Genomic DNA, 26,429 nt, shown 5'->3' on the forward strand with positions numbered 1-26,429 from the left:
CCCTGCCCAGTGCAAGCTCTCCAAAGAAGGATGCAAATACCCGTTAAATCCCTTTGGAGATGACTGTGCAGCCTCTTCTTAAATAATGCCAGGGAAGTTGGGGCCACCACCTCCCAAGGCACTGTCCCAATGGTAACAACTGTTACCATTAGGAAGTTTTCCGAAAGGTTTTGCCAAAATCCACCTCCTTGCAATTTCCACCCATTGTTTTAGTCCTGCTCACTGGACCAACAGAAGTCTATCTTTCACTCATTCTTACAGGAACTGAAGTTAAACTACCTGAATGCAGACATGAAACAGCAGTACATTGAACTGTGTGCTCAGCACATGCAGGATGAACTGGAGCTCAACCTGATAAATAAGAAGGATGAACTTGTGTGGAGGGCCTGTGTGAGACACGGTGAGCATTGATTGAAAGAGGACCAAAGGTTGGACCATCCTTTGGGAAGCAGGCTAATGGAGGACATTCCAGCCACATTCCCCCTCTGATTTCCCTTTTTCTGTTATCTTTCAGATGAGTTGACTTCTTCTGTTCTGCCCGCAGCACAAGGTAAGTTTTATTTAATTATTTTAATTGTTTATTCACTTCCCCTGTGTTTGTGCTTGTATCCGATCCTTCTTCCCAATAGGTGCAAAGAGTAAGCATTTGATAAAGTATTAGATACTAAGGCAATGCAACACACACCCCAACTGAAATATGATTCAGGATCAACTTTGGTGATCCAGATCTGGTTCAGTTCACATTAATATGGATCTGGCCCAACCCGATATGGAGTCCTGATCTGAATTGAAATCCAGAAAAAAACAAATCTTCAAAAATGTCATTTGCTGCATTTGGAAACCAAAAGAGCTATAGCCTTTTGTTTGTTTGTTATTTCACATAGGTTGTGAAACTTGGGAGACATGAGGGGATTAACATTGCCAAATTTCAGACAGGGTAACTCTGGGTTAGCCACCTTTAAACATTTGATCAAGGAAGGACTCCATGATTTGACCAAAGCTTGAGATGAAGGATTGATAAGGACATCCCAATCATAGTTTGTCTAACTTCCCTCTTTTATGTCCCCTTTCAGAAGACTTGACGCCTTCTGTTTTGCACTCAGTACAAGGTCAGTAGGAATCTATAAGATGGTCTCATGTAACCAGGTCTTCTTCCAAGGACAAAGGTCTCTTGCATACTAAATTGTCATGGATTTAGAAGACAGATAGTCAGTAGAATTTTATGTTTGAGAGGTCTTACAGGTGGTTTTTGAAAACATATGTAAGTAACAAGTGTGGCTCACCAAAATCTGCCCACATGCAAAGTCCTAATTTGCACTTGGTAACTGACATATATAAGAAGTGTCAGTGTATAAGCAGGGGTGGCCCATATTAGTGAACTCCTTCTGGAGCTCAGTAAGTTAGTACTAACTGTTTTAGTAATTGTCGTTTTGCAAATAACCACAGAGATAGGATATGAAGCCAGGCATTGCACGTCCTGGTCAAGGATGCCAGCAGACCAACGCAGCTCTTGCCTTTCCATGGCTGCTGACAGACCAGTGAGCTTTCCATTACTACTGTCCCAGGGGCAAAATTGTTGCGGAAGTAGAGGCTCTTGGAGGCAAGCTAAGTCCTGGATACTCCACCTCCTACCAGAGGTCAGTCTCTTGCAGCATCTTCTAAACCTCTCCCACCCCTTTAAATGTGAATTGTTCTTCTTTTGTCTGACAGATGCTCATCCATCCAGCTCCTCTGACTGCCATTTCATTGAAAAGCACCGGGAACAGCTGATCCAGCGGACCACCAACGTTGCAGCAGTCCTGGATATGCTGCACGGCCAAATCCTGGATGAAGAACAGTACCAAAAAATCTCTTCGAGGGAAACTAACCAAGAAAAAATGAGGGAACTCTACACGCTGGTGCCTGGCTGGAACCACTATTGTAAGGAGCAGCTCTACAAGGCATTGAAGGCCAAAAACAGGTTCCTTATTGCTGACCTTGAATGGAGCTGAGGCTGCAGAAATGGAGAGATCTAACCCAGGGGATCCAGCTGCATGCATTAAATGATCTCATGCCTTCCCTTTGGGCTCCTGTGTTTTTAACATGGAGTACTGAATTAAGGAAATCAGCCCTGAGTGCTCACTGAATAGACAGTTCCTGAAGCTGAGGCTCCAATACTTTGGCCACCTCATGAGAAGAGAAGACTCCCTGGAAAAGACCCTGATGTTGGGAAAGATGGAGGGCGCAAGGAGAAGGGGACGAAAGAGGACGAGATGGTTGGATAATGTTCTTGAAATTACCAACATGAGTTTGACCAAACTGCGGGAGGCAGTGGAAGACAGGAGTGCCTGGCGTGCTCTGGTCCATGGGGTCACGAAGAGTCAGAAATGACTAAACAACAACAACTACTGAATCCATTAAGCTGTTCAAAGCAGAATTTCCTACTGCCTGAGCCTCCATTCTCTTCCTATCTTACTCTTGGTCCACACACACCCGCAGCTGGGGCTTTGCTTTGAATCTGTTCTTCTATGCAAAGACCGTGGGAAGGACAATTTGAATACTGCCTCCAGGGCCTACCCGCTATACGATGAATTCAGCGATATCCTTCCCACCCGAACCTTCCCTCAAGGCCCTCAACCGGGCTATCCTAAACGCCACCGGGCGCCTTCGGCGGGCTCTGGAGTGCCAGTTCCCCGGGCAGCACTTCGGGAGAGGCCGGGAAGGAGAGCCCCGAGGAGCGCTTCCGCGCGCCGAAGGCACAGGCGGGAGAGAAGAAGGAAATTCTCCACTGGAGAGGAAGAAGCCCCAGTCGCAACAAGGCAGTCGCACCCGACGCAAAAAGTCTCCCCCAAGCCCCGCCTCCTCCCTTCCGGAAGACAGAAAGCGAAAGCGGAAGCTGTTAGAGCAGAGGAGCTTCCTCAGACGGGAGGAAAGCGAAAGCAAGATGAGAAGCGGAGCTCGGAGCTCCGGACCCGCCCCTTCCGCCCGCGCGGCCAATCAGAGCCGACGCGAACGGCCGGGGAAGCCTTGGAATCAGAGCGTGTTCCTTTAGCGCCACCTGCTGGGCTCCGCCGCGGTGTCGTGGAAGGACAAGAGCCGAGTTTCTGTTTCTCGCATGCTGCACGGCGCCCCGCGGGACTTGCAGGAGTCGGATCTGGGGAAGTTCAAAGGCAGATTCTACGCGCTCCCGCTGCGAGGGGGGCGGGGCGGTACGTCTGGGTTCCCAGAATGGGCGCAGCCAAGGGGGGCAGGTGACCCCCCAATCAACCCAGCCAGATGGGCGGGGTATAAATAATAAATAAATGTGTGTGTGTGTGTGCGTGCATAAAGCTTTCACCTGTTGAATGTCTGCCTGTCATGCGTCAAAAGCCTCTGACATGGGAGAAAAAGAGATTAAGCGGCGGGCCCGAGGTTTGCTCTTTCAGTCTATCAGAAAACTCGAGCGGAATAAATGAAAGACTCGCGCCTTAGGTTTATAGAAAAGGGACGAGTGGTTGCCTGTGTGTCTGATTTCTGTGATGTTTACAAGAACAGACCAGCGCCTGGCTGTTCGCATGGCTTTCCTCTTTATTTCTTACAAACCTGCTCCGTCCCCCCCCAAGTCCCCCCAGCCCTATCGCTCGCTCCTGCAAGAGCCGTGTGCTGCAGACCCGCCAAGTGTCCCTATTTTCAAAGGACAGTCACGGATTTACAGGTTACTGATTTGATCCTGGAATGTCCCGCTTTTCCTTAGGATGTTTCTATTTTCATCGGAGAAATATTGGAGGGTATGGAGTTTTGCTACCCCCAAGCTAGGGAAGTAACTAGGGAACCTTTAGAAGAAACCTAAAGGCAGCCCTGAATTAAGTCTTTCTTAAAGTTTAATGTTTTGTTATGTTTTTATATATGTTGGAAACCGCTCAGAGTGGCTGGGGCAACCTGGTCTGATGGCCGGCGTATAAATAATAACGTTGTTGTTATTGTTGTTGTTGTGCCCCTAATTTCATCAGAGAAATGTTGGAGGGTTTGTCTGCACAACTTGGCGCCTGGAAGCAGGCGCAGCAAGGTCAGGTGGTACCTAGAGCGGAAAATTTCTTGTCAACAACCCCCCCAATTGATTTTTTTATTTATTATTATTATATTTGTCTGCAAAAATGGTTTGACTTTATTTCATATTTTCTTACAAAGGAATGTGGATTCTGGGCCTCTGATAACAAGTAGGCGACTGTGGACAGATACTTAAATCTACAGGATGGATTGTGTTTTGGCTTGTGTTATTTTATTTATAGCAGGCACGTCCAACTCTCAAGAGACTGCGATCTACTCCCACTATAAAAAAATCTGGCAGTGACAAAAGTTGTTCAGCTTTTTGGGGGGAGCCAGAGTTATTGAGCTTTTTGGGGGGGTGGGGGAGATCGAGGGGCCTCCCAGGAGGCTGCCTGCCGCCCTGCAGCTACAACTGCCTTTCTCCGCCCCTGCCTGAGCGCCTTCTGTAAGCAAATGTTTATAATGGGAGAAACCGTCTCTGCACAGCTTGCTAAGAAAACAGACAGAGAAAAGCGCGAGAGCCTCGTGGGAGCGTTTCCACCACTTTTTGGAGCTTTCACTCAGGCCACGCCTCTCTCCTCCCGCTGCACCAATCCGAGCCCTAGATCCCCATCCCCCACCCCACCCCAGGCACTATGCCTGCTTTCACTTTTGCAGTTTCCGCGAAGCAAGGTCCATTTCTTGCTGGTACTGAAGGAGCGCCATGGCGAGGAGCGCGAAGGACCGCCTGCTGGACTGCCTGGAGAACTTGAACGAGGGCGAGTTGAGGAGGTTCAAGGCTAAGCTGAACGGGTTCCCCATCTCCAAGGGCTACGACAACATCCCCCGAGGGCGGCTGCAGAAGGCGGATGCGCTGGACCTCAAAGATCTGCTCATCAGCTACTACGCCGAGGAGTACGCCGTGAAGCTGACCGCCAAGGTGCTGAAAGCCATCAACTGCAAGGACCGCGCCGAGGAGCTCCTGGCCGCCACTAGGAAAAGTAAGGAGCGGCTGGGGAGGGAGAGCAGCGGCCAGGGTGATCTTGCGCCCCTGGCAGAAGCGTCCAGATTGCGCCCCCTAGCCAAGGAGAAATTAGCTCTCTCCTCCAACCCAACCCTCCCCCTTCCACCCATTCAATTCCTTACGCATTTCACCTTGCAAGGAATTCTTTCACAGACAATCCAATATTTAATTTATTATTTCTTAGTAAAATGTTTCCGGGGGCTGCGAAGGACCCTCCAGCGCAGCCAGCAGGTAGAGCCCCTTCTTGCCTGGGGTCCACCCCTTTTCGACTTCCCTGAGCCTAGGAGAGGCCCCCCCCCCGCGCCCCAACCCCCCAGGTGTTTCCTTTCCTGATTTAGCAGAGGAAGATTTTCCTCCGCCTTTGAAAGGGAGTTGCCGGCAGCTTCCCGGCCCCGCTTGATTCCTCTGAGTGGCCAATGCCCCCCCCCCGGTTCTTCCTCCGCTCCCCTGAGGGCCCTGGGTCAGTCGGTTCCGCGGGACAGCCGCTCCAGCGCCCTTCTTGTCTTTCCTCCTCCAGGGCTCAGGATGCCTTGCAAGGGCCAGGGGAAGAAGGTGCCGCCGGCGCAGGCAGCCGGGACAGGACGCTCACCCCAGAGAGGACGCACAGCCCAGAGAGGAGGAGCAGCCCCCCGAGGATCAGGCGCAGCCCAGAGAGGACGCGCAGCCCCCCGAGGATCGGGCGCAGCCCAGAGAGGACGCGCAGCCCCCCGAGGATCGGGCGCAGCCCAGATAGGACGCGCAGCCCCCCGAGGATCGGGCACAGCCCAGAGAGGACGCGCAGCCCCCCGAGGATCGGGCGCAGCCCAGAGAGGACGCGCAGCCCCCCGAGGATCGGGCGCAGCCCAGAGTGGAGGCGCAGCCCCCGGAGGATCGCTCGCAGCCCAGAGTGGAGGCGCAGCCCCCGGAGGACCGCTCACAGCCCAGAGTGCTTTCTGGCTACCCTTTAGCTTTGGCCCTGGCAGCGGTGGATACTAAGGATCGCGAAGGTGGGTCTGGAGGGGAGCGAAACTTTTACCTCGTCCCGAGTTCGGCGAGTTGCCGCGAAATGAGATACTCCGGTGGTTTAAAGCGGCAGTAGAGTAAAGGTGGTTGAGGTTCATTAGCGCTTTTGCTACATTTTGGGGAAGGGGGACGACTTACTTAGCAAAACTGGGGAGTGGGCTCTTCCACTGAAAGCCTCGTCTTGCCGCATAACTGCCCTTTTCGCTTCTCTCTCTATCTCATTTTGTAACTGAACCAGGAAAACCACAACACAATGGCAGGAAATTGCCTACGTCACACAGTTTCCTATGTAATTTTCTTAACCTGTCACCAAGCAATTACTGGCTAAACTGGCCTACTGCGCAATTGTCGTCGTCATTGTTTTATTATTATTGCAATAACAACATAAGGGCTCAGGGTCCCTTCCAACTCTACAGTTCTAGGATTCTAGGATTTATTTATTTTTTTTAATTCATCTTTATTGGTTTGTCATAAATTCTCAAAAATCTTTCTCATACATGTCAACATCCACAATAAGCAAATAAAATCTCAAAACATTCAACATTCAAAATGTGTACTTAAATAAAAAAGGGAGGGGATCCTCTACATGCGGCTGTAGGGGCTACAGAGGGATCCCACCACCGTCCGAACTATGTATAGCGCATGTGCAGCGTCGCTATATACAGTGCATGCTGCACATGCGTGCTGTGTAGCAATGCCCCACCCAAGGTGTCATGACGCCATCATTCACCCCTGACTTTAGCACCTCCTGCTGGGTGCACCGTTGGGCAAGGACAAGACCCAAGAGCCGCCTTCTCCCCTGCTGCTCAGCGCCCTGGGGGGCTTGCAGAAGTTGGATCTGGGGAAGTTCAAAGGTGGATTCCACGTGCTCCCGCTGCGGGGGGTGGGCGGGTTTGTCTGGCTTCCCAGCATGGGCGCAGCCAAGGGGGGGCAGGGGAGCAGTGTAGGATGTGAAACACAAGAGCAGTCAAGTACAACATTCCTAGAGTGAACATGTTTACACATGGGGAGGAATGTTTGTCCAGCCAGCAGGTAAACTTCCTGTATCCTTCTGGGCTGGGACAGACTTCCTCTGCATGTGACTAGAGGTGGGTGTGGCCTCACCTGTGCAGGTAATGACAAAAGCACAGGGCAGGGCAGCCATATCTCTCTCTTTCTCCACATGCATCGAAGAAACAGCATCTACTAAGCCAAAGATGCCCTCTTGGCTTCCAGCCAAGAGAGGACAAAGGGACTGTCTTCTTAAGAGATAGATTCCAAGTGTATGTTACTTCATTAAGCTAAGTCTGCCTTCTGGGATCCGATTGTGAACAGAATGTGAGTAAACTCTTTTTATACTTTTGTAGAAGACTGTGTCGTGTCTTATCTTTTATGAGGGAATAAAGGGGGAAATACCAGAACAGTTATTATAGAGGCTTTAGCGAGCCTGAGCAAACGCATCCCGCTGCAAAGTTTAAAAATAAGGGGAATGTTACTCTGCTGAATTGTGGAACTTGTTAACACAAGTTGGATAAGGATATAATCAGACAATATATCCTCTCCTGCATCCCTGAACATTCTCACAAGCAGATGCCCCCCAATCAATACAAATCTGAAGTTCTGCCCCCCCCCCCCGTGGGAATGTTCCTGGATGCAGGAGAGGATATATTGTTTGATTATAGCCTTTCAAACTTGTGTTAACAAGTTCCACAATTTTAGCAGAGTAACATTCCCCATTTTAAACTCACAGCGGATGTGTTTGCTCAGGCTCGCTAAAGCCTCTATAATAACTGTTCTGGTATTTCCCCCTTGTTCCCTCATAAAAGATAAGACACGACACAGTCTTCTATAAAAGTATAAAAAGAGTTTACTCACATTCTGATCCCAGAAGGCAGACTTAGCTTAGAAAAGTAACATACAGCCGGAAACTATCTCATAAGGAGACAGTCCTCCGTCCTCTCTTGGCTGGAGGCACAAGCACAAGACACACACTTTTCTAATAAACAAAAACCCTGTCTCTTTGTATGCGATTTCTGTATGTAAAGTATAAAACTGATCAATGAACTCTGTATTTGCATGCTACCAGCAACCGACCAATCAGAAGCTCAGGATTTTGACAGCTAGCCAATTGCAGTTACCGAACAGCGCCCCCTATCGGGCGGAATTCAGAGCCTGCAGAGCAGCTCTTGATACATTGTATCTAAGACTGTGCCAAAATGTTTCCTTTTAACCAAACAGCTCAGAAAAAGATATCTAGCTTTAGAAATTAATATAAAATCAGTACTTTGACCGATTCTTTCAATTCCAACGTCATTTTAACCCTCAAGGAAAGGACTCTTTTTGCCTTTATCTCCCACCATGACTGCAGAAGCAGGAACTCATGAAAGCACCAGGAGTTGGGCGTCCCGTCATCAGGGCCCGTGTCTCCCAAGCCTTCCTGGGGCCCTCAGGGGAAAGGGGAGGCCGCCGGCAAAACAGCGCGGCTCCCCCACCCCCAGAGAGCAGCCCGGGAGTACGGGGCAATGGCGCAAAGACTCACTCGGTCTGAAACTTCTCTGGACACAGTCCACCCCCAGGCAACCACTTTCAAATCTCAACCATTTCATGGTGGCAGAAGTGGTGGCTGGCAATATAGGTTTCCTTGTGAATAAGCCTTCGGTTGAACCCGGTTGTTGTTGTTTCCTCCCCGCTCCCCCCTTGAAGGCTCTCCTCCTGCCTCCTCCTGCACCTGCCCCTGAACCCACCTACACTTTAGCTACAATTCCCAGATATCAATCCCTCTTGCAAGGGTGAGCTGCATGGGGGGGCACAATCTGCAGCACACTGTGGTGTTCGCTGCGGGGAGAGCTGCGAGGGGAGCCCAATCCGCCTCATGCTGCGGTGTTGGCGGCAGGGTGGGTGATCCCCGCCCACTGCATTGGTGACAGCTGGGCAATCCTCCGTGCGCTGCATCATTGTCAGGGCGGGCGAGCGATCCGCCATGCATTGCAGCAGCGTGCCGAGCCCCCTGCAGTGTGCCTTTTTGTCACCCCTTTCAGGGATGGCACCCGGGGCCACCTGCACCCCCACCCCTTCATACGCCCCTGCCCTCCCACCCCTTCGTACGCCCCTGCCCTGAGGGCAAGGAAATGTAAAAACTGTTATTGTTCTTTTGGTGGTGGGTACTTAGGAGGTGTTGGGAAAGATGTCTGGAAAAGTCAGCAAATGTTGAACTTGTGGGTCATGTGGCCAGCATGACTAAGCCGCTTTTGGCGAACCAGAGCAGCGCACGGAAACGCCGTTTACCTTCCTGACAGAGCGGTACCTATTTATTTACTTGCAGTTTGACGTGCTTTCGAGCCACTAGGTTGGCAGGAGCAGGGACCAAGCAACGGGAGTTCACCCCGTCGCGGGGATTCAAACTGCCAGCCTTCTGATCGGCAAGTCCTAGGCTCTGTGGTTTAACCCACAGCAGTAATGATGTATAAGTGATGCTGGGTGAAATGTATTCTGGGGATTTGGGAAAAGTTTTAAAAGTCAATGTTGCCCCATGCTCGGGGTTCTTACTCTCGTGGGGACCTGTTGTGCAACAATAAAGATCTTGGTCTACTAACAGCTGTTTTGCTCTGGTTTTTGGCTGGAACTTCCTTACTTTCTGACCACACATACCCACGGCCCCGGTCCCAATGAGCTGGGCAGTTGAATAGCTTCTCAACCCAGAATTTTCCTTATCAAAAGGAAATCAGTGTGATTATTGGATAGATTTCTACCCAAAACTTTGCCTTCTCTCTCTTTTTTTTATGGGGTTTACCTTAGCTGGCTTTACCTTAAAGCACCTAATTGTTTTCCTCCCCTTGGTTGCTAGTTTGCTTATCATTTATAGTTGGAAAGAGGCCATGACTATAACATTGGAAAGTCCACCCAAGAGCAGGGCAGGGGAGCTAACTTGAATAAAATATTGGCAGAGGTGGGGAAAAGGTAAGCCTGCATAATTGATCACATGATGTGGTGCATGTCAGAATCTGCATTCGACCAAGCTGATCAAGCTCATCTTCCTCCGGCCGAGTCCTTCAGAATCGCCCTCTGACATGATCAACGACCTGAGCCTTTGATGAGGCTCAGGCACATTCCTATTCAGCAGAGAATCAAAGCAGCACGCGGAAGTGATGAGATTTATGGCTACATCGCTATGCTTTATTTCTTACTACGCAGACAGAAAACACATTCTCTCTCTGTGAGAGCAGAGAGGAACTGAAACAAAACAAAGGAACAGGAAACCAGTAACGTCACATCCGTCTCCCGTGAGACTTCCAACACCCTGGACTGTCTCTGGAATGTAAACAGAGTCTTGTGACTCTAAGCAGCTGCACAGTGGCACAAACAGAAACTAACAGTGCATGCACACCATTTGAATGACACAGCCCATCAACTGTGTGGGGTGTGTGGAGTAAGGCTCATATATTTTATTGGGGGCTGCCGAAGGGACCTGGTCACCCAGAACTCCGCTCCTATAAGGCAGGGTGAAGTGTCTGCCTCAGGCAGCATGATCCACAGATACAGCAGATCCTGATGTAGATCTTTATTATTTGTTCTTGATGTCAAAATTCACTCTTCCCTGATCAGGAGGAGAGGCATTTTGTAGTTCACCTCAGGCAGTGCCATAGTTGGGGGAGACTGACTAGCTAGCCAGGTTTTTTGCCCCAGGGGAAACCTCAAAAGGGACGCCATTGAAGCTCCCAAACTGTGTGTGTGTGTGTGTGTGTGCAAATGCACATGGGAGTGTGCCAAACTGGGTCTTCGATCTGGGTGAAATAAAGCCTAGTTTCTTCAACCTCAGGTGCCAAAATGTCTTGAGAAAGATGATACAGAAAGACTCTGTATATTGCAGGGTCTGAAAAGCTTACCATCGCTTGAGAGTATTCAGTGTGAGGGCTAATTTGATAGACTTTGCTGCCACCTCGTGGACTTTTGATATGCATATAAGAAACAACACTTTGAATTTCCTGGATCCCATCTGCACTGTATGTTTACAATGGCATCTTACCACTTTAAACTGTCATTGGTCCCCACAAAGGATCATGGGAAGTGTCATTTGTTATGGGTGCTGAGAATTGTTAGGAGATCTCTGTTCCCCTCACAGAGCTATAATTCCCAAAGTTACCTGGGAAGTGGGATTTATTGTTAAACGACACCAGGAATTGTCATGAGATAATCCCATGCCAACAGGAATTTAACAAGGTTTGAACAAGCTATGCTGAATGCTGGTTTGAGGGAGAAAGTGAGATAGTATCACAAACTTCCTTGACAAACAAAGCAGCCTGTTAGTAGGTTTAAAGAAAGTATGGGAAACTGGCTTGCAAGCAGTGGTTGATGAAGAAAGATGCTATAAATGACGGTCCAAAAAAGGAGTTAAAACAGTATTGGGAAATATTATGGAAACGTCTCCTAAGGCATTTCACTGCTGTGATAGAACACTGGCTCAATTTTCTCATTTGTCATCTAAAGTTAGTGCAAACTTGTTGGGGCTGCAATAGTAAATGTACACACTACCAGCTTTAGTGGGAATGCACATGTATTAAGCCATTCTGAGCTAATGTTCATAACAAACTGGTTAAAACTGCATTGTTCTTGCATCTAAGCTAATTTTTTGTCGTTATTTGTAAGACCAAATTCTAATATTAAATTTAAAGAACTGCTAACTTTCTTATTCATTGTTACAAGACAGACAGTAGTTTGTAAGTGGAGAAGTCTGGGAAATCTAGATCTGCCTGCTAGGTTCAGGAATATTTGGACCATTACAATTTCAGAGAAAATTTGTTGGCCTCTGTCTGCCTCAAGAGACAATGGAGTGAACTTCCAGGACACTTTTGCAGGGTAAAGAAAACCACAGACATTTTTCGCCACCTTGTGGAACTTTATTTTATGTGCATCAGGCAGCAATTTGCAGATACGTTTATTAATAGCTGGTACAAAAATTTCGAATGTAAAACTGTAATGCTCTTGATTCAGGACTGACATTGTGTGAATGTGTGTTTTGTTTGTATACAATCTGTGGCACTCCAGTGTTGGAAATAGTTATTTTTGTTTCTTTGCTGTATGATTTCTTAATCCTTAATGAAATGCCAAAAAAAAAAAAAAAATACTACGGGGACAGCAGTGCAGGTTCAATGTACCTTGTGTTGCATTAGGTTCATGTTATGTCTTTTCAGCTTGCAAATGCAGCAAATCCAGAAGTGTATACTTCTGGGTTTCGTCGCGTGTGTGCACGCAGAAACATTCTGCGCGCTTTGCACATGCGCAGAAGCGCTCTATTGCACTCCGTGCTTGCGAAGAACGGCACCCTGGAATGGATTGTGTCTGCAACTAGAGGTACCACTATATCATAATAAAGTGCTGGTTTATTTGTGTTTTCTTATTTGTTATAATGTTGGCACGATTTAACTATTTTATAGTTTTCTCTGACGTGTATTTTTTGTGTGTGCTGCCTTGAGAGGACACTGACTTGCATGAAAGAAGAAGGAGTGTGAGTTTTGTCTCCCAAGCTCAATTCCATACTTTCCCACTTGTAACATAAGTGTCCATGCTCCTTGTGTTTCTTTTTGGGCAAATACAATTCCCATGTCCACACACTTTGTAGGAAAGGGGGACGAGCCTGGAGAAGCGAGACAGAATGGGGCCTTATCATACTTGGTTGGAGAACCCCAGGTTCTCTTCCTGTGGGGTCATTTTCAAAAGGTCAGCTGAAACATGCTCTGTCAGGAGCTTGAGATCTCAGTCCTATATTTCCATCTGTACCTCCTACTCGATGACTCTTCCCTATGAAACCCAACTGGGAATTTCCACTTCTAATTGGAATTCTGAGGAGAGAGCAACACTGTTGATGCTTTTGAACCTCTCAACAACATCCTGTCCTATTGACCATGGTCAACTTCTGGAAAGGCTTCCGGGATTAGGAGTGCAAATTGTATTGCAGTGGTTCCACTTCTCCGTGGGTGGCCATTTCTAGATGATGGTGCTGGGATATTTCATGATTTGGAATGTTTTTAATGTGGCTTTTATTGGATTGTTAAATTGGAAAACTTAATAAATATTATTTTAAAAAATTAAAAAATAAAAATAAAGGTGGAAGTCAGTGTGATCAGGAGAAACGAGAAGAAAAGCCTCCTGTTCAATAGTAATATTCTTCTACGAGTCTCCTACGAGGAGAGGAACTGGTTGTTTTAATTTTTAAAAAATGTTTTTAATGCTCTGAGCTGCCCTGGCAGAAGCGTAGTGTCTGGAGCCTGGAAGAGAGCAGTCTTGGGGCAGTTTATTGTGGACTCAGTTCTGCTTATGCTCTGAAGTTTTTAGAAGCAGCTACATTTTCACCTGTAGAATCCCCTGCACCATCCTTTGTACAGAGTTTGTATTTGGGGGATAGGGGGAGGGCAGGTGTGGGGAACTCCCTGGTCCTGAATGTGGCAAGTGTGCCCCTGAAGGACCAGGTGCGCAGCCTGGGCGTCATTTTGGACTCACAGCTGTCCATGGAGACACAAGTTAATTCTGTGTCCAGGGCAGCTGTCTACCAGCTCCATCTGGTATGCAGGCTGACACCCTACCTGCCTGTGGACCGTCTTGCCAGAGTGGTGCATGCTCTAGTTATCTCCCACTTGGGAGATACCTCAATGCACTCTACATGGGGTTACCTTTGAATGTGACCTACATTGGTTCCCAGTACGTTTCCGAGCACAATTCAAAATGTTGGTGCTGACCTTTAAAGCCCTAAACAGCCTCAGCCCAGTATACCTGAAGAAGCATTTCCATCCCCCTCGTTCTGCCAGGACACTGAGGTCCACCTCAGTGGTTCCCTCCCTGCAAGAAGGGAGGTTACAGGGAACCAGGTAGAGTGCCTTCTTGGTAGTGGCACCCTCCCTGTGAACACGCTCCCTTCAGAAGTCAAGGAAATAAACAACTGTCTGACTTTTAGAAGACACCTGAAGGCAGCCCTGTTTAGGGAAGTTTTTAATATTTGATGTTTTATCGTTTTTTGTTATTATTATAAATATGCTGTTGGGAGCTGCCCAGAGTGGCTGGGGGCGGGGTATAAATAATAAATAAATATCTGCGTGCGTGCGTAAAGCTTGCGCCTGTTGAACGTCTTCCTGTCGTGCGTCAAAAGCCTCTAACGTGGGAGAAAAAAAGATTAAGCGGCGGGCAGGAGGTTCGCTCCGTCAGTCTATCAGAGAACTCGAGGGGAATATATGAAAGTCTCGCGCCTTAGGTTTATGGAAAAGAGACGAGGGGTTGCCTGTGCGTCTGACTTCCTGTGATGTTTACGAGAACAGACCAGCGCCTGGCTGTTCCCCTGGCTTTCCTCTTTATTTCTTACAAACCTGCTCCGTCCCCCCAAGTTCCCCCAGCCGTATCTCTCCAGAATTTCGCTCCTGCAAGAGCCGTGTCCTGCAGACCCTCCAAGCGCCCCTATTTTCAAAGGACAGTCCTGGATTTACAGAAGCCGTCCCTATTTTCATCAGAGAAATGTTAGAGGGTTTTCCTGCACAGCTTGGCGCCTGGAAGCCTTTTGTTAGCGCGAGATACTGCAAGAGCTTATAATTGGAAAGTCCGTCTCCGCCCAGCGCGCTGAGAAAAGAGACAGAGAAAAGAGCAAGAGCCGCGCGTTTCCGCCACTTTTTGTCGCTTTCAGTCAGGCCACGCCTCTCTCCTCCCGCCGCAACCATCCGAGTTCTACATCCCAACCCCCCAGATACAATCGCTTATCGCTGCTTTCACTTTTGCAGCCTCCGGCGAAGCAAGGTCCATTTCTTGACTGCGCTGAAGGTGCGCCATGGCGAGGAGCGCGCGGGACTGCCTGCTGGCGTGCCTGGAGAACTTGAGCGAGGCCGAGATGAGGAGGTTCAAGGCCAAGCTGAACGGGATCCGCGTGCGCAGGGGCAACGAGAACATCCCCCGAGGGAAGCTGCAGGAGGCGGAGACGCTGGACCTGACGAACATGCTGGTCAGCTTCTACACCGAGAAGTACGCCGTGCAGCTGACCGCCAAGGTGCTGAAGGCCATCAACTGCAAGGACCGCGCCGAGGAGCTCCTGATCGCCACCGGGAACAGTAAGGAGCGGCTGGGGAGGGAGCGCAGCGGCCAGGGCCGTAGCTAGGTGATCTTGCGCCCCTGGTAGAAACGTCCACAACTGCGTCCCGTAGCCACGGAGAAATCAGCGCCTCTTTCCGCCTCTCCTCCAACCCCTCCACCCATTCAATTCCTCAGGCACTTCACCTTGTAATGAATTGTTTCACAGACAACGCAATATTTAAAATATTATTTCTTAATAAAAGGTTTATGGGCGCTGCAAAGGACCCTCCAGCGCAGCCAGCAGGTAGAGGCCCTTCCTGCCTGGTGCCCGCTCCCTTTCGACTCCCCTGAGCCCGGGAGAGCCCTCCTTCACCCCCCCCCCAGCCCATTAGGAGCGCGGCCAAAAGACCGCTCCAACTTTCGTTTCATCTGCTTTTGAAAGGGCGTTGCCGGCAGATTCCTCTGAGCGGCCAATGCCACCCTCCCAGTTCGACGGCTCAATGGCGGGGAACTCTGCTTACGGAGCAAAGAGGCGGCGGGTCCTCCTCCACTCCCCGAGGGCCCTGGGTCAGTCGGGTTCCCAGGGCAGCTGTGGGCCAGCCTCCACCGCCCTTTTTCTCTTTCTTCCTCCAGCGCTGCTGCCGGCGAGACCAGCCGGGAAAGGACGCGCAGCCCCCCGAGGATCGCTCGCAGCCCAGAGAGGACGCGCAGCCCCCCGAGGATCGCTCGCAGCCCAGAGAGGACGGGCAGCCCTCCGAGGATCGCTAGCAGCCCAGAGAGGACGGGCAGCCCTCCGAGGATCGCTCGCAGCCCAGAGAGGACGGGCAGCCCCCCGAGGATCGCTCGCAGCCCAGAGAGGACGGGCAGCCCTCCGAGGATCGCTAGCAGCCCAGAGAGGACGCGCAGCCCCCCGAGGATCGCTAGCAGCCCAGAGAGGACGGGCAGCCCTCCGAGGATCGCTAGCAGCCCAGAGAGGACGCGCAGCCCCCCGAGGATCGCTCGCAGCCCAGAGAGGACGGGCAGCCCTCCGAGGATCGCTAGCAGCCCAGAGAGGACGGGCAGCCCTCCGAGGATCGCTAGCAGCCCAGAGAGGACGGGCAGCCCTCCGAGGATCGTTAGCAGCCCAGAGAGGACGCGCAGCCCCCCGAGGATCGCTAGCAGCCCAGAGAGGACGCGCAGCCCCCCGAGGATCGCTAGCAGCCCAGAGAGGACGGGCAGCCCCCCGAGGATCGGTAGCAGCCCAGAGAGGACGCGCAGCCCCCCGAGGATCGCTAGCAGCCCAGAGAGGACGCGCAGCCCCCCGAGGATCGCTAGCAGCCCAGAGAGGACGCGCAGCCCCCCGAGGATCGCTAGCAACCCAGAGAGGACGGGCAGCCCCCCCGAGGATCGCTAGCAGCCCAGAGACGGCGGGCAGCCCGATCGCTAGCGGCCCAGAAAGGATTCTCGGAGTTTCTGGGCGATGGGAGCCTCTCGCCGCCTCCGCAGAGCAGGAAACGGTGCTAGGAGTGGAGCTGCTCCGCCGGGAGACCAGTTGTGCGCCCCCCTGGCCTGCACCTTGGCCGTGACCTCTCTCACCACCCTCAACCAGCGGCGTATCTCATCTCACGCTGGCGGCGGCGGATGCTAAGGATTGCGAAGGTGGGTCTGGAGGGGGCGAAACTTTTGCCTTGCCCCAAATTCAGTGGGTTTGCAGCCAGATGACATACGCCGCTGGTTGAAAGAGGCGGTAGAATAAAGCTGGTTGAGTTTCATCAGCGCTTTTGCTACATTTTGGGGAAGGGGGGTCTTAGCAAAATAGGGGAGTGGGCTCTTCCGCTGAAAGCCTCGTCTTGCTGCATAACTGCTATTTACGCTTCTCTCTCCATCTCGCTTTGTAACTGAACCAGGAAACCACAAGAAAATGGCAGGAAATTGCCTAAGTCTCACAGTTTCCTAAGTAATTTTTTTAACCTCTCACCAAGCAGTTACTGCTAAACAGACCTGCTGCACAATTGTTGTCGCTGTTTTATTATTATTGCAGTAACAACATAAGGCCTCGGGGTCCCTTCCAATTACAGTTCTAGGATTCTAGGATATCTTTTTTTCCCTTTTTAAAAAATTCATCTTTATTGGTTTTTCATAAATTCTCTTTCTCATACATGTCAACATCCACAACAAGCAAATGGAATCTCAAAACATTCAACATGTGTACTTAAATAAAAAGGAGGGAGGAGAGAAAATTGTGTTGTTTGTCTACATATTATGTTGTTACTCTGTTAGCATTTAGCTTCCCTCCACCCCAAACTTGGATCCTTAGTTTTCTACTTTATATGCATTCCCAATTATATCATCTGTTTACCACTATTTCCACTAGTTGTCTTTACAGAATTGGTCTAGTCCAGTCAAAAATTTTAAATCTCCGCAGTGATTTTTAAATATTTTTTGTATTTGTGGGAATGTTCAGGGATGCAAGAGAGGATATATTGACTGATTATATCCTTATCCAACTTGTGCTATCAAGTTCCCAAAATATCAGCAGAGTAAGACATTCCCCTTTATTTAAGTTTGCAACGGTAACGTGTGCTCAGGTTCGCTAGAACCTCTATAATAATTACTCTGGTAATTTCCCCTTTGTTCTCTCTTAAAATACAAGACACGACACAGTCCTTTACAAAAGTATAAAAAGAGTTTACTCACATTCTGTTCACAATCGGATCCCAGAAGGCAGACAGCTTAATAAAGTAATATACATTTAGAATCTATCTTGTAAATTGCTTTTATAACTCCCATCAGCCCCAGCCAGCAAGGCCAGTGATCAGGGGTGATGGGAGTTGTAGTGCAGAATAACAATAAATGTTATGAACTAAAATAAAGTTTTGAATACACAGCTTTTGATGCAAATCGCTCTGCTACAAGGAACCACCTTTGCCTCTCCTTTTTGTCATTCCATTTTATCAGACTGTTCTTGTCAATATTCCCTAAGATGTGCCAACGCAATGTGAATTTTTATGAAACTGGGGGGAAACCATGCTTCATCAACTCAGGACTTTGTTACATATAAAAAGGATATGGAAAAGGAATGTTTGTGAAGTGATGTTATATGTGCCTTGCAGATGGATTTTAGTAAATGTGACCTTCCCAATTCCAAGCCTGCTGTGTCCTCATTTGGTGAGAAGGTTGGGTGGAGTGGGGTTTGGCAACCCAGGAATTTCCTTGGAGATCAGTTCTGAGAAATCCAGGACAGGGGGTTCTCATTGTGCCAGCAAATGCATCCTTGAATTTCCTCAAGTCTATTATTGGGCTGGTCCCAGAGTGTGTTCTGACGGCACATGAGGCTACAAAAATGATACAATTATGCACTATATAAAATAACTAAAATACCTTGCTGAAGCTAAGCTGGTCTAAATCTGGTCAGTGCCTGGATAGAACTATAATACAATCTTGGGTTTTATGATAGAAGAAATGTGGCATATGAATGTAGGAGAAGAAACAAAAATAAAACTAACAGTACAATTTCATGCATGTATACTCAAAAGTGAGTCTTGTTATGCCACTAACTTCAACCACTGTCCTAAACACATTTACCAGCAGTTTGAAAGCACGCCAGTGCAAGTAGATAAATAGGTACTGCTGAGGCTGGAAGGTAAACCCCATTTCCATGCGCTCTGTTTTCCATCACGGTGTTCCGTTATGCCAGAAGCGGTTTAGTCATGCTGGCCACATGACCTGGAAAGCTGAGGGCAGACAAACACTGGCTCCCTCGGCCTGAAAGCGAGATGAGCGCTGCAACCCCATAGTCACCTTTGACTGGACCTAACAGTCCAGGGGTCCTTTACCTTTATTACTAGGAAGAAAGCCCTGCTTATTTTGGGGACTTATTTCTGAGTAAACCATCACAGAATTGTAGAGTTGGAAGGGGATCATCTATGCCAGGGGTCCTCAAACTTTTTAAAGGGGGCCAGTTCCCTGTCCCTCAGACACTGTTGGGGGCTGGACTATAGTTTGGAAAAAATATGAACGAATTCCTATGCACATGTCACGTATTTTATTTGTGGTGCACAAAAACAGGAAAAACAATACAATATTTAAAATGAAGAACAATTTTAATCAACATAAACTTACAATTATTTCAATGGGAGGTATGGGCCTGCTTTTGGCTAATGAGATGATCAATATCCAGTTCCATATTTGTCACTGCTAGACGTAGCAAGTGATGTGTCGGAGCCAGCCGTCACAAATGGCGCTGTTTAGCATAAAATAAAGACACAGAGAGCCAGCAATATTTTCATGGATGGAGGGCAGCTCATTCGAACTCCTTCTCTCCTCTCCGGTATCTTTTATTATCCTTTGTTCTCTCCTCTCTCCTGTCGCATGGCCGTTTGCCAGTGTCTCACGTTACCTACATCCGGTCATGGCTTTTACCCACCCATCGCAATATAGGGTCATCACTGCCCAGAGGAAACACAACTCCATTTAAAGTCAATACATTCCAATACATTGTAAAGCTTGGAGTGCTGGTCACAAGGTCAGGGGGGCCCTGCAATATTACAAGCCTCTGCTATGGCTTTATGACTCCCACATGCCCTCTTTCTTTCTTTATTTTATTAATCAGAGTCATAAATGTCAGTACCAATACGGTTATATCGAGTGCGATAAGCGACTCTTGTGAGACCGGAAGCGGGCCGCGGACTGGAGAACCATGCAGTACATACAGAGATTAAAGAAGGAATACATTGTATACAGCAACACAAAATAACGCAAATAACTACTATAAGGATCACTAAAATCAATAAATGTCGAAGCCAACTTCCATCCAGAAGCCAAGAATATAAGAATTCTGATTCCAAGCTGCATGGTAGGCTTCCTTTCTAGTTTATTAGCCATGCACTGGTGTCACTCCTATAGCACTGAGATTGGTCACTGTATGTTCCTGTAAGAGAACAAGAGCTATTAAACGTGAATTTCAATGTATATTGACAGTTTGGATATATGCCCCATGATTCTTTCCCCTCTTTAATTTGAAAACAAATGGGGGCAGGCTCATGGAGGGTCAAGTGTACTGGAGGCCAAAAAGATTGCTTAGGGGATATAATATTTGTAAATCGAAAAGATCCATTGACAGGCACACCATGAAGCATTATGCCTGAATGACTGGCAAAAGGGGGCATGTGCATACACAGCCAGCATCTAGAAGCATTCAATAAACTGGTAAACATAATCATATCTTGCACAAAAATATTATCCCTCCATATCTTATGATAATTTTCTCCCCTAAAAGTCTTATTCAACAACGCTGTTCTTATAGTTCGAGAGTGGCTGAGCCGTGGATGCTGCCAGCCAGAGTAGGATTCTGATGACAGCGGCTTGCCAGCTGATAAGGTGAAATATGGTGGTTTCAACTGGACTGGGTCGTCTGCTTCTCTTCCTTGTATAACGGTGCAGCAAAGGATGGCAAGGCAAATGGTTAGGAAGGCGCATCCGCGGTTGAAGATGCTCGCCATGGCCGCACGCATCAAGCTGGAACCCACAAAGGCTTGTCCTCGACGTCCACTGCCGCGTACCCTCGTCCCCACGTGATCAGCGGGACAGGTCCATGCCACACGGGATCAGGCAAGCGTCGGTACACCACCAAGGGGCGGGGGAGTGCCTCCTCCTTCCTAAAATGCAATTCAGCGGGGGTATGGGTCCTAAGATGTGGATATAAAAGATGGTTAAGTACAAAAAGAACCTGGTGGACTGCCGAAGGGATATCTGCTGTTGGTATGCTTCGGCCGCCAAGCTGTTTAAGCAATAGTGTTTTGAATCATGAGTTAATTTCACATTCCACAACATACAAAATTCCGAAAATGTTTTAGAAATATATGCTGGACCATTATCAGTTTTGATACGCGCAGGTTTACCCATGACTGAGAAACAGCGGATAGTGTGCTGAATGACATGCTGAGCTGTTTCCCCCCTCATGGGCGTAGCCCATATGAATCCAGAGTGGGTGTCCACCGTGAGGTGAACCTTGGAGAGTGGAGCCAACACAGGTGTGTGTGTGACATCCATCTGCCAACACGCCAATGCAGACGTGCCCCTAGGATTGACAGCATCAAAAGGAACGGCCAGCTGAGATTTAGAACAGGAAGCACATTGGGACACAATATCCCTAGCTTGGGCCAAAGGAATAGAAAACTGCTTAGCCAATGCTTTCGCAGGGAGGTGAAAGGTGTTATGACATAGTACAGGATCAGAAAAGAGAGAAAAGGCAGAAGTGTCCCTCAACGCTGCATCTGCTCTTGCATTGCCCTCTGCTAAATACCCTGGGTGCGATGTGTGGGAGCGAAGATGTGCAACATAATAAGGGAACTCTCTGTGCTGAAGTAAAGCCTGCAGGGCGAGAAACAAAGAAAACAAGTCAGAATCCAAGGAAGGAGTTATATAAGATATTGGTAAAACAGTAAAAATGCGATATACATACTGAGTATCCACAATAAGATTGAAAGGCTGAGTAGGAAAGGATTGAAAGGCAAGAATCACAGCTGCTAGCTCAGCTTGCTGAGCAGAAGACTGTGAAGGGGTAAATAAACATTTCCATTTTCCTCCCTCTTCCCATGTCACTACTCCCCTACTTCTTGTTCCATCCGTGAAAAGGGTCATTGCAGAGGAGATAGGTGTGAGAGACAAGGGGGTAGCCAGAACATAGGTGACCTGTGTCAGAAATGTCAAACAGTCATCCTTCGGAGGGTTAAAAATGATGACACCTATAAAATCCGCTAAAGCGATTTGCACGGCAGCATAAGTTATGAATAAGTGCTGCTGTTCTGTCTGTGAGAAAGGCAAATAGATTGATGCAGCATCGAAACCGCTCAAGGCCAAGGCACGTGAACGTCCTTTTATGACAATGTCTGATGTGGATTCAATTACTGAATAAACGTTTTTTGGAGGGGTATTTGGTAAATGTAACCATTCTATAATACAGATAGTCTTCTTCTTGTCCTTATGAGCATATAAAATTCCTGTTGGCAACAATGGTGTGGCAAACACTGCCAGATGCAGTTCGTGTGAAGAGGCTTCTGTGATCCTGTCCATGAGAATAGATCGCAGGTGCTGATTAACGGTTTGTAATGCAGTGATCATTGCCAAAGTGACCTGGATTACATCTGCTGGATCCTTGCTGATTTCGGGCAGTGTACTGACCCTGCTGTTGGTTTTGAGGAAGCGATCTGCATTGATTGGCCCAATGAAAGCCCTTTTTTGCAGATTGGACATTTGGTAGAAGGACGCCTAGGCTGTTGCGTGGATCTACATTGCGCCTTAAAGTGTCCTGATTTGCCACACTGGAAACATGTTTTTTCGGTGGCTACAGGCTGGTTTTTATTTAACGCTGCCGCCAATAAATGTGCTTTATGAGTGGCTGTACCAACAGACTGACAAATGCGAAGCATAGCTGCTGTGTCTGTGGTGGGATTGTGTATTATCGGGCGCAATGCAAGTTTACAATCCTCGTTGGCATTTTCAAAGGCCAATTGTTTGATAATTATTTGTTTGGCTTCAGGATTTTCAATTTGGCGACTCACTGCTGTAAGCAGCCTGTCCATGAAGGAGGAATATGATTCTCTTGCCTCTTGCCTGATCGACCCCCATCTAGACTGAACACTGGTGGGCTCTGGGATTTTTCTCATTGCTTGTTTAGCAGCAAGAGCAGTGTCCCTCAATAAGATTTGCAGCAGTGTGGCTTGCACTGAAGCCTGAGCGAAGGGACCACGCCCCATCATGGCGTCTAGGACGTCTGCGAGGGTAATATTTGGATTATTCCCTCTGATTTGTTGCAACAAAGCTGGGGCATAAACACGGCAGGCAGTTTCCCATTCATGGGCTAACAATACACCAGCTGATGGGGGTAAAACTGTACGTGCCAGAAGCTTGATGTCATCTGGAACCAAAAGCTGGGCTAATGTGGCTTCCAAAAGAGCCTGTGTAAATGGGGCTTGAAGTCCATTTGTCCTTACTGACAATTGCAGCTCTTTCAAGATTTTAAAGTCAAACGGTTGGTGCTGGGCTTGAGTTCCTGCTGGAGCACCAGCAGGGGGCACAATGACGGGAAATGCCACAGTATCCTGAATTAAGGAACAGGCAAGTACTGCACGTTGAAAAGGGGTGGCTGGTTCTGTCGATGAGAGAGTAGGATCATTGCCAGCCAAACCATGGTATTTTTGCAGGATTGGGTCCTCTGGTGAGGAAGTGTAGTCCGGAGGTTTGGGGTCTGGGGCTGCTGGCAAGGCGAGGGCTGGAACAGGCGGCATCACAGCAGGCTGGACTAAAGAAGCTGGGGGTGATGTTGGCAATACAGCCATGGAGATATTTTTTGGAGATAAAGAGCCCATGGCGTAACGAACCTTGCACCATGCATTTAGAATCCGAACACCAATGCTGGGGTGTCCGTGAAAATGTGTTCCAATCTTATCCCAATGTTTTAATTCCCAAGTTCCATCTGCAGGAAACCGGGGCAATGCTCATCGATGGCCAGAATGAGCTGTATCAAATCACCCTCAGGAATTTCCAATTTGTTGGAGGAGAGGAGAAATTTTAAGTCTTTTAAAAATTTCTGTTGGGGAATAGACAGAGAGCTGCCCATTTTTCAAAAATCAAGATAAAAGGGATCGAACTCACCGGGATCCTAAGATGCTTCAGCGCTTTGCAACCCTTGCCGGACGTAGTGAGTCGATGATTGCCGTTGTGTGAATCGAAGAACCTCACACGGTTTTCTTTTAAAATCCTCTTAGTCTGCCTCAGACTGTTTTCTTTTAGTTTGCCTCACACGGGGCACCACTTGTCGGAGCCAGCCGTCACAAATGGCGCTGTTTAGCATAAAATAAAGACACAGAGAGCCAGCAATATTTTCATGGATGGAGGGCAGCTCATTCGAACTCCTTCTCTCCTCTCCGGTATCTTTTATTATCCTTTGTTCTCTCCTCTCTCCTGTCGCATGGCCGTTTGCCAGTGTCTCACGTTACCTACATCCGGTCATGGCTTTTACCCACCCATCGCCATATAGGGTCATCACTGCCCAGAGGAAACACAACTCCATTTAAAGTCAATACATTCCAATACATTGTAAAGCTTGGAGTGCTGGTCACGAGGTCAGGGGGCCCCTGCAATATTACAAGCATCTGCAATGGCTTTATGACTCCCACAGTGATGCAAGCAGCTTTTGGCTCATTCCACCTGCTCATTCCAAGAACTCAGTCATGAAGAAATGGGTTTGCTTTTCCACCTCCTCTCTCCCACTCCATTTTCCTTTAGTGCTGTGTCTTCCCCACTGTAAACCTGAGAAGGCAGTTTCTTTGCCCACATCTGCAAGCTGCAATGTGACAACACCCCCACCACACAGCACAACACAGCAACAAGATAAATAAACAACAACACTTTTTGACTTTGGGGGTTAAAATTAAACTGAAAGTTAATTGGATCGGCTGCACCTCTGCTTGTTTTCTGCAAAAAGCTAAAACAGCCCATAATGAGCCCTTCCCCAAAGCGACAATCCGTCAGCTAGACCTGCCGAGCTAGAACCCAAAATCCAACCAGCAAACAAAGCCTCCCTTCAGCATCCCAGCTCTAACCCCAGGGAAGCTGAACCAGTGGCCCTCAGGCAGCTCCTGGACTACATCTCCCATCAGCCCCTGCTACCAGGTTGCGCTGGTGGGGGCTGATGGGAGTTGTAGTCCACGAGCAGCCGGAGAGTCCCACAGGCTTCCCACAGACCTGCCTGAGGCGAGAGAGCCCGTGAAGCCCTGCGTGAGCGCCGAGGCCGTGGGGCATCGAGTGGAGGCCAGCAGGAGCCGAACGTGTTCCCTCGGCCCGCAAGCGCAAGGCTCGCCCGTTCCCGGCAAGGGGAGGCAACTAGGCCTCAAAGGCCTCATGAGTAGGGGCGACGTTTATGGTGGAGCCGGCCAAGGCCTTTGAGGCAAGAGTGAGCATGTGGCAGCAAGAGAGAGCAGGCGGGCGGGCAGAAGGATTGCCAGTCCAGCCCGTGAGGCAGCGGCAGCAGCAGCGGAGGTTTTCCCTGGGCCTGGGTGGAGCCTGCCTCTTGCGCCCAAAGATGGCGGGTGGTAGCGGCAATTGCCAGGCAGACCGGGTTCAGGACCCTGGCAGGCCAGATATGGCCCACAGGCCGTAGTTTGAGGACCCCTGATCATTGCAGGCCAACTCCCTGCAATGGAGGAATATACAGCTCTCCCATACAGGGATCGAACCTGCAACCTTTGTGTCGTCAGCACCGCATTCTAACTAACTGAGCTATCCACATAGGAAGCTGCCTTACACTGAATGAATCCATTGGTCTAGCTCACACTCAGTATTATCTACAATGATTTGCGGGAGCTCTCCAGGGCTTCAGACAGTCTCTCCTAGCCCTGCCTAAAGAAGCAAGGGATTGATTCTGGAACCTTCTGCATTAGATATTCTACTACTGAGCTACAGCCCTTGCTCTGTCAGTATGGCTCCTCCTCAGTCCTCTTATCACCAAGTAGCCCTAAGGATTAGGGTAACATTCCTTGCAAATGGAACAGTATAGGAAATTAGGGCATTGTCATTGAAAACAAACATGTTGAACTGAATCCTAAGTATCTCTGGCTCTTGTTAGTCCTTGGGAAATGCACACTGATTCCCAGAGTGATTTAACAGTTGAGCCCTTTTATAGGGTTGCCATATTTCAATAAGTAAAATTCCTGACACCTACAGGAATTCGTTGAGCTTCTTGGGGTGAAGAAAGTTCCCCCTTGACATCATTTTTACACCCCAAAGCCAGGAGATATCAGGAACATTGTGTAGCGACCGCCGAGGTGCTGGAAGCCATCAACTGCAAGGACCGCACTGAGGACCTCCTGGCCCCCACCAGGAACAATAAGGAGGGGCTGGGGAGAGCATTGCCTCATCCTAAGGATTCTGAAGGTGGGTCTGGAGGGGAGCAAAACTTTCGCCTGGTTCTGAGTTGTCATGGATTTAAAAAGCAGATAGTCAGTGGAATTTTATGCTTGAAAGGTTTTTCACCTGGTTTTTGAATAACACAATATGTAAGTAACAAGTGTGGCTCACCCAAATCTGCCCACCTGCAAAGTCCTATTTTGCACTTGGTAACTGACATAGTGTCATAGTGGGCAGGGGTAGCCCATATTGGTGAACTCCTTCTGGAGCTCAGTAAGTTAGTATTAATTGTTTTAGTAATTGTCATTTTGTGAATAACCACAGAGATAGGATATGAAGCCAGGCATCGCACGTCCTGGTCAAGGATGCCAGCAGACCAACATAGCTCTTGCCTTTCCACAGCTGCTGACAGACCAGTGAGCTTTCCATTACTACTGTCCCAGGAGCAAAATTGTTGCGGAAGTAGAAGCTCTTGGAGGCAAGCTAAGTCCTGGGTGCTCCACCTCCTACC

General features: G+C 48.7%; 3 protein-coding genes across 5 annotated transcripts in view; all 3 read left to right on the forward strand.

Moving 5' to 3' along the window:
* The first annotated feature begins 265 nt into the window (after positions 1 to 265).
* On the forward strand, positions 266 to 2,057 carry LOC128400496 (apoptosis-associated speck-like protein containing a CARD). Its single transcript, XM_053362709.1, has 4 exons — positions 266 to 400; positions 515 to 550; positions 1,074 to 1,109; positions 1,711 to 2,057. Exons 1-4 carry the CDS (start codon positions 292 to 294, stop codon positions 1,989 to 1,991), a joined length of 462 nt encoding a protein of 153 aa, XP_053218684.1. The 5' UTR covers positions 266 to 291; the 3' UTR covers positions 1,992 to 2,057.
* Positions 2,058 to 3,599: 1,542 nt separating this feature from the next.
* Positions 3,600 to 26,429, forward strand: part of LOC128399703 (apoptosis-associated speck-like protein containing a CARD) — a 30,990-nt gene continuing 8,160 nt past the window's right edge. Inside the window, exons 1-3 of one of the 3 annotated variants that reach the window (XM_053361387.1) lie at positions 3,600 to 3,673; positions 4,663 to 4,985; positions 5,526 to 6,560. In XM_053361387.1, coding sequence (XP_053217362.1) covers positions 4,709 to 4,985; positions 5,526 to 5,983 — 735 coding nt within the window. In that variant the 5' untranslated portion in view covers positions 3,600 to 3,673; positions 4,663 to 4,708 and the 3' untranslated portion in view covers positions 5,984 to 6,560. Of the gene's footprint in view, positions 3,674 to 4,662; positions 4,986 to 5,525; positions 6,561 to 7,310; positions 7,328 to 26,429 lie in introns of those variants that run through there. The other 2 variants (XM_053361390.1, XM_053361389.1) reach the window with 2 other exon arrangements.
* LOC128400264 (polycystic kidney disease protein 1-like 3) lies at positions 14,793 to 16,424 on the forward strand. Its single transcript, XM_053362422.1, has 2 exons — positions 14,793 to 15,069; positions 15,520 to 16,424. The coding sequence occupies exons 1-2, from the start codon at positions 14,793 to 14,795 to the stop codon at positions 16,422 to 16,424; spliced, it is 1,182 nt and encodes a 393-aa protein (XP_053218397.1).

The sequence above is a fragment of the Podarcis raffonei genome, chromosome 13, assembly GCF_027172205.1.
Source record: "Podarcis raffonei isolate rPodRaf1 chromosome 13, rPodRaf1.pri, whole genome shotgun sequence".
Classification (NCBI taxonomy): domain Eukaryota; kingdom Metazoa; phylum Chordata; class Lepidosauria; order Squamata; family Lacertidae; genus Podarcis; species Podarcis raffonei.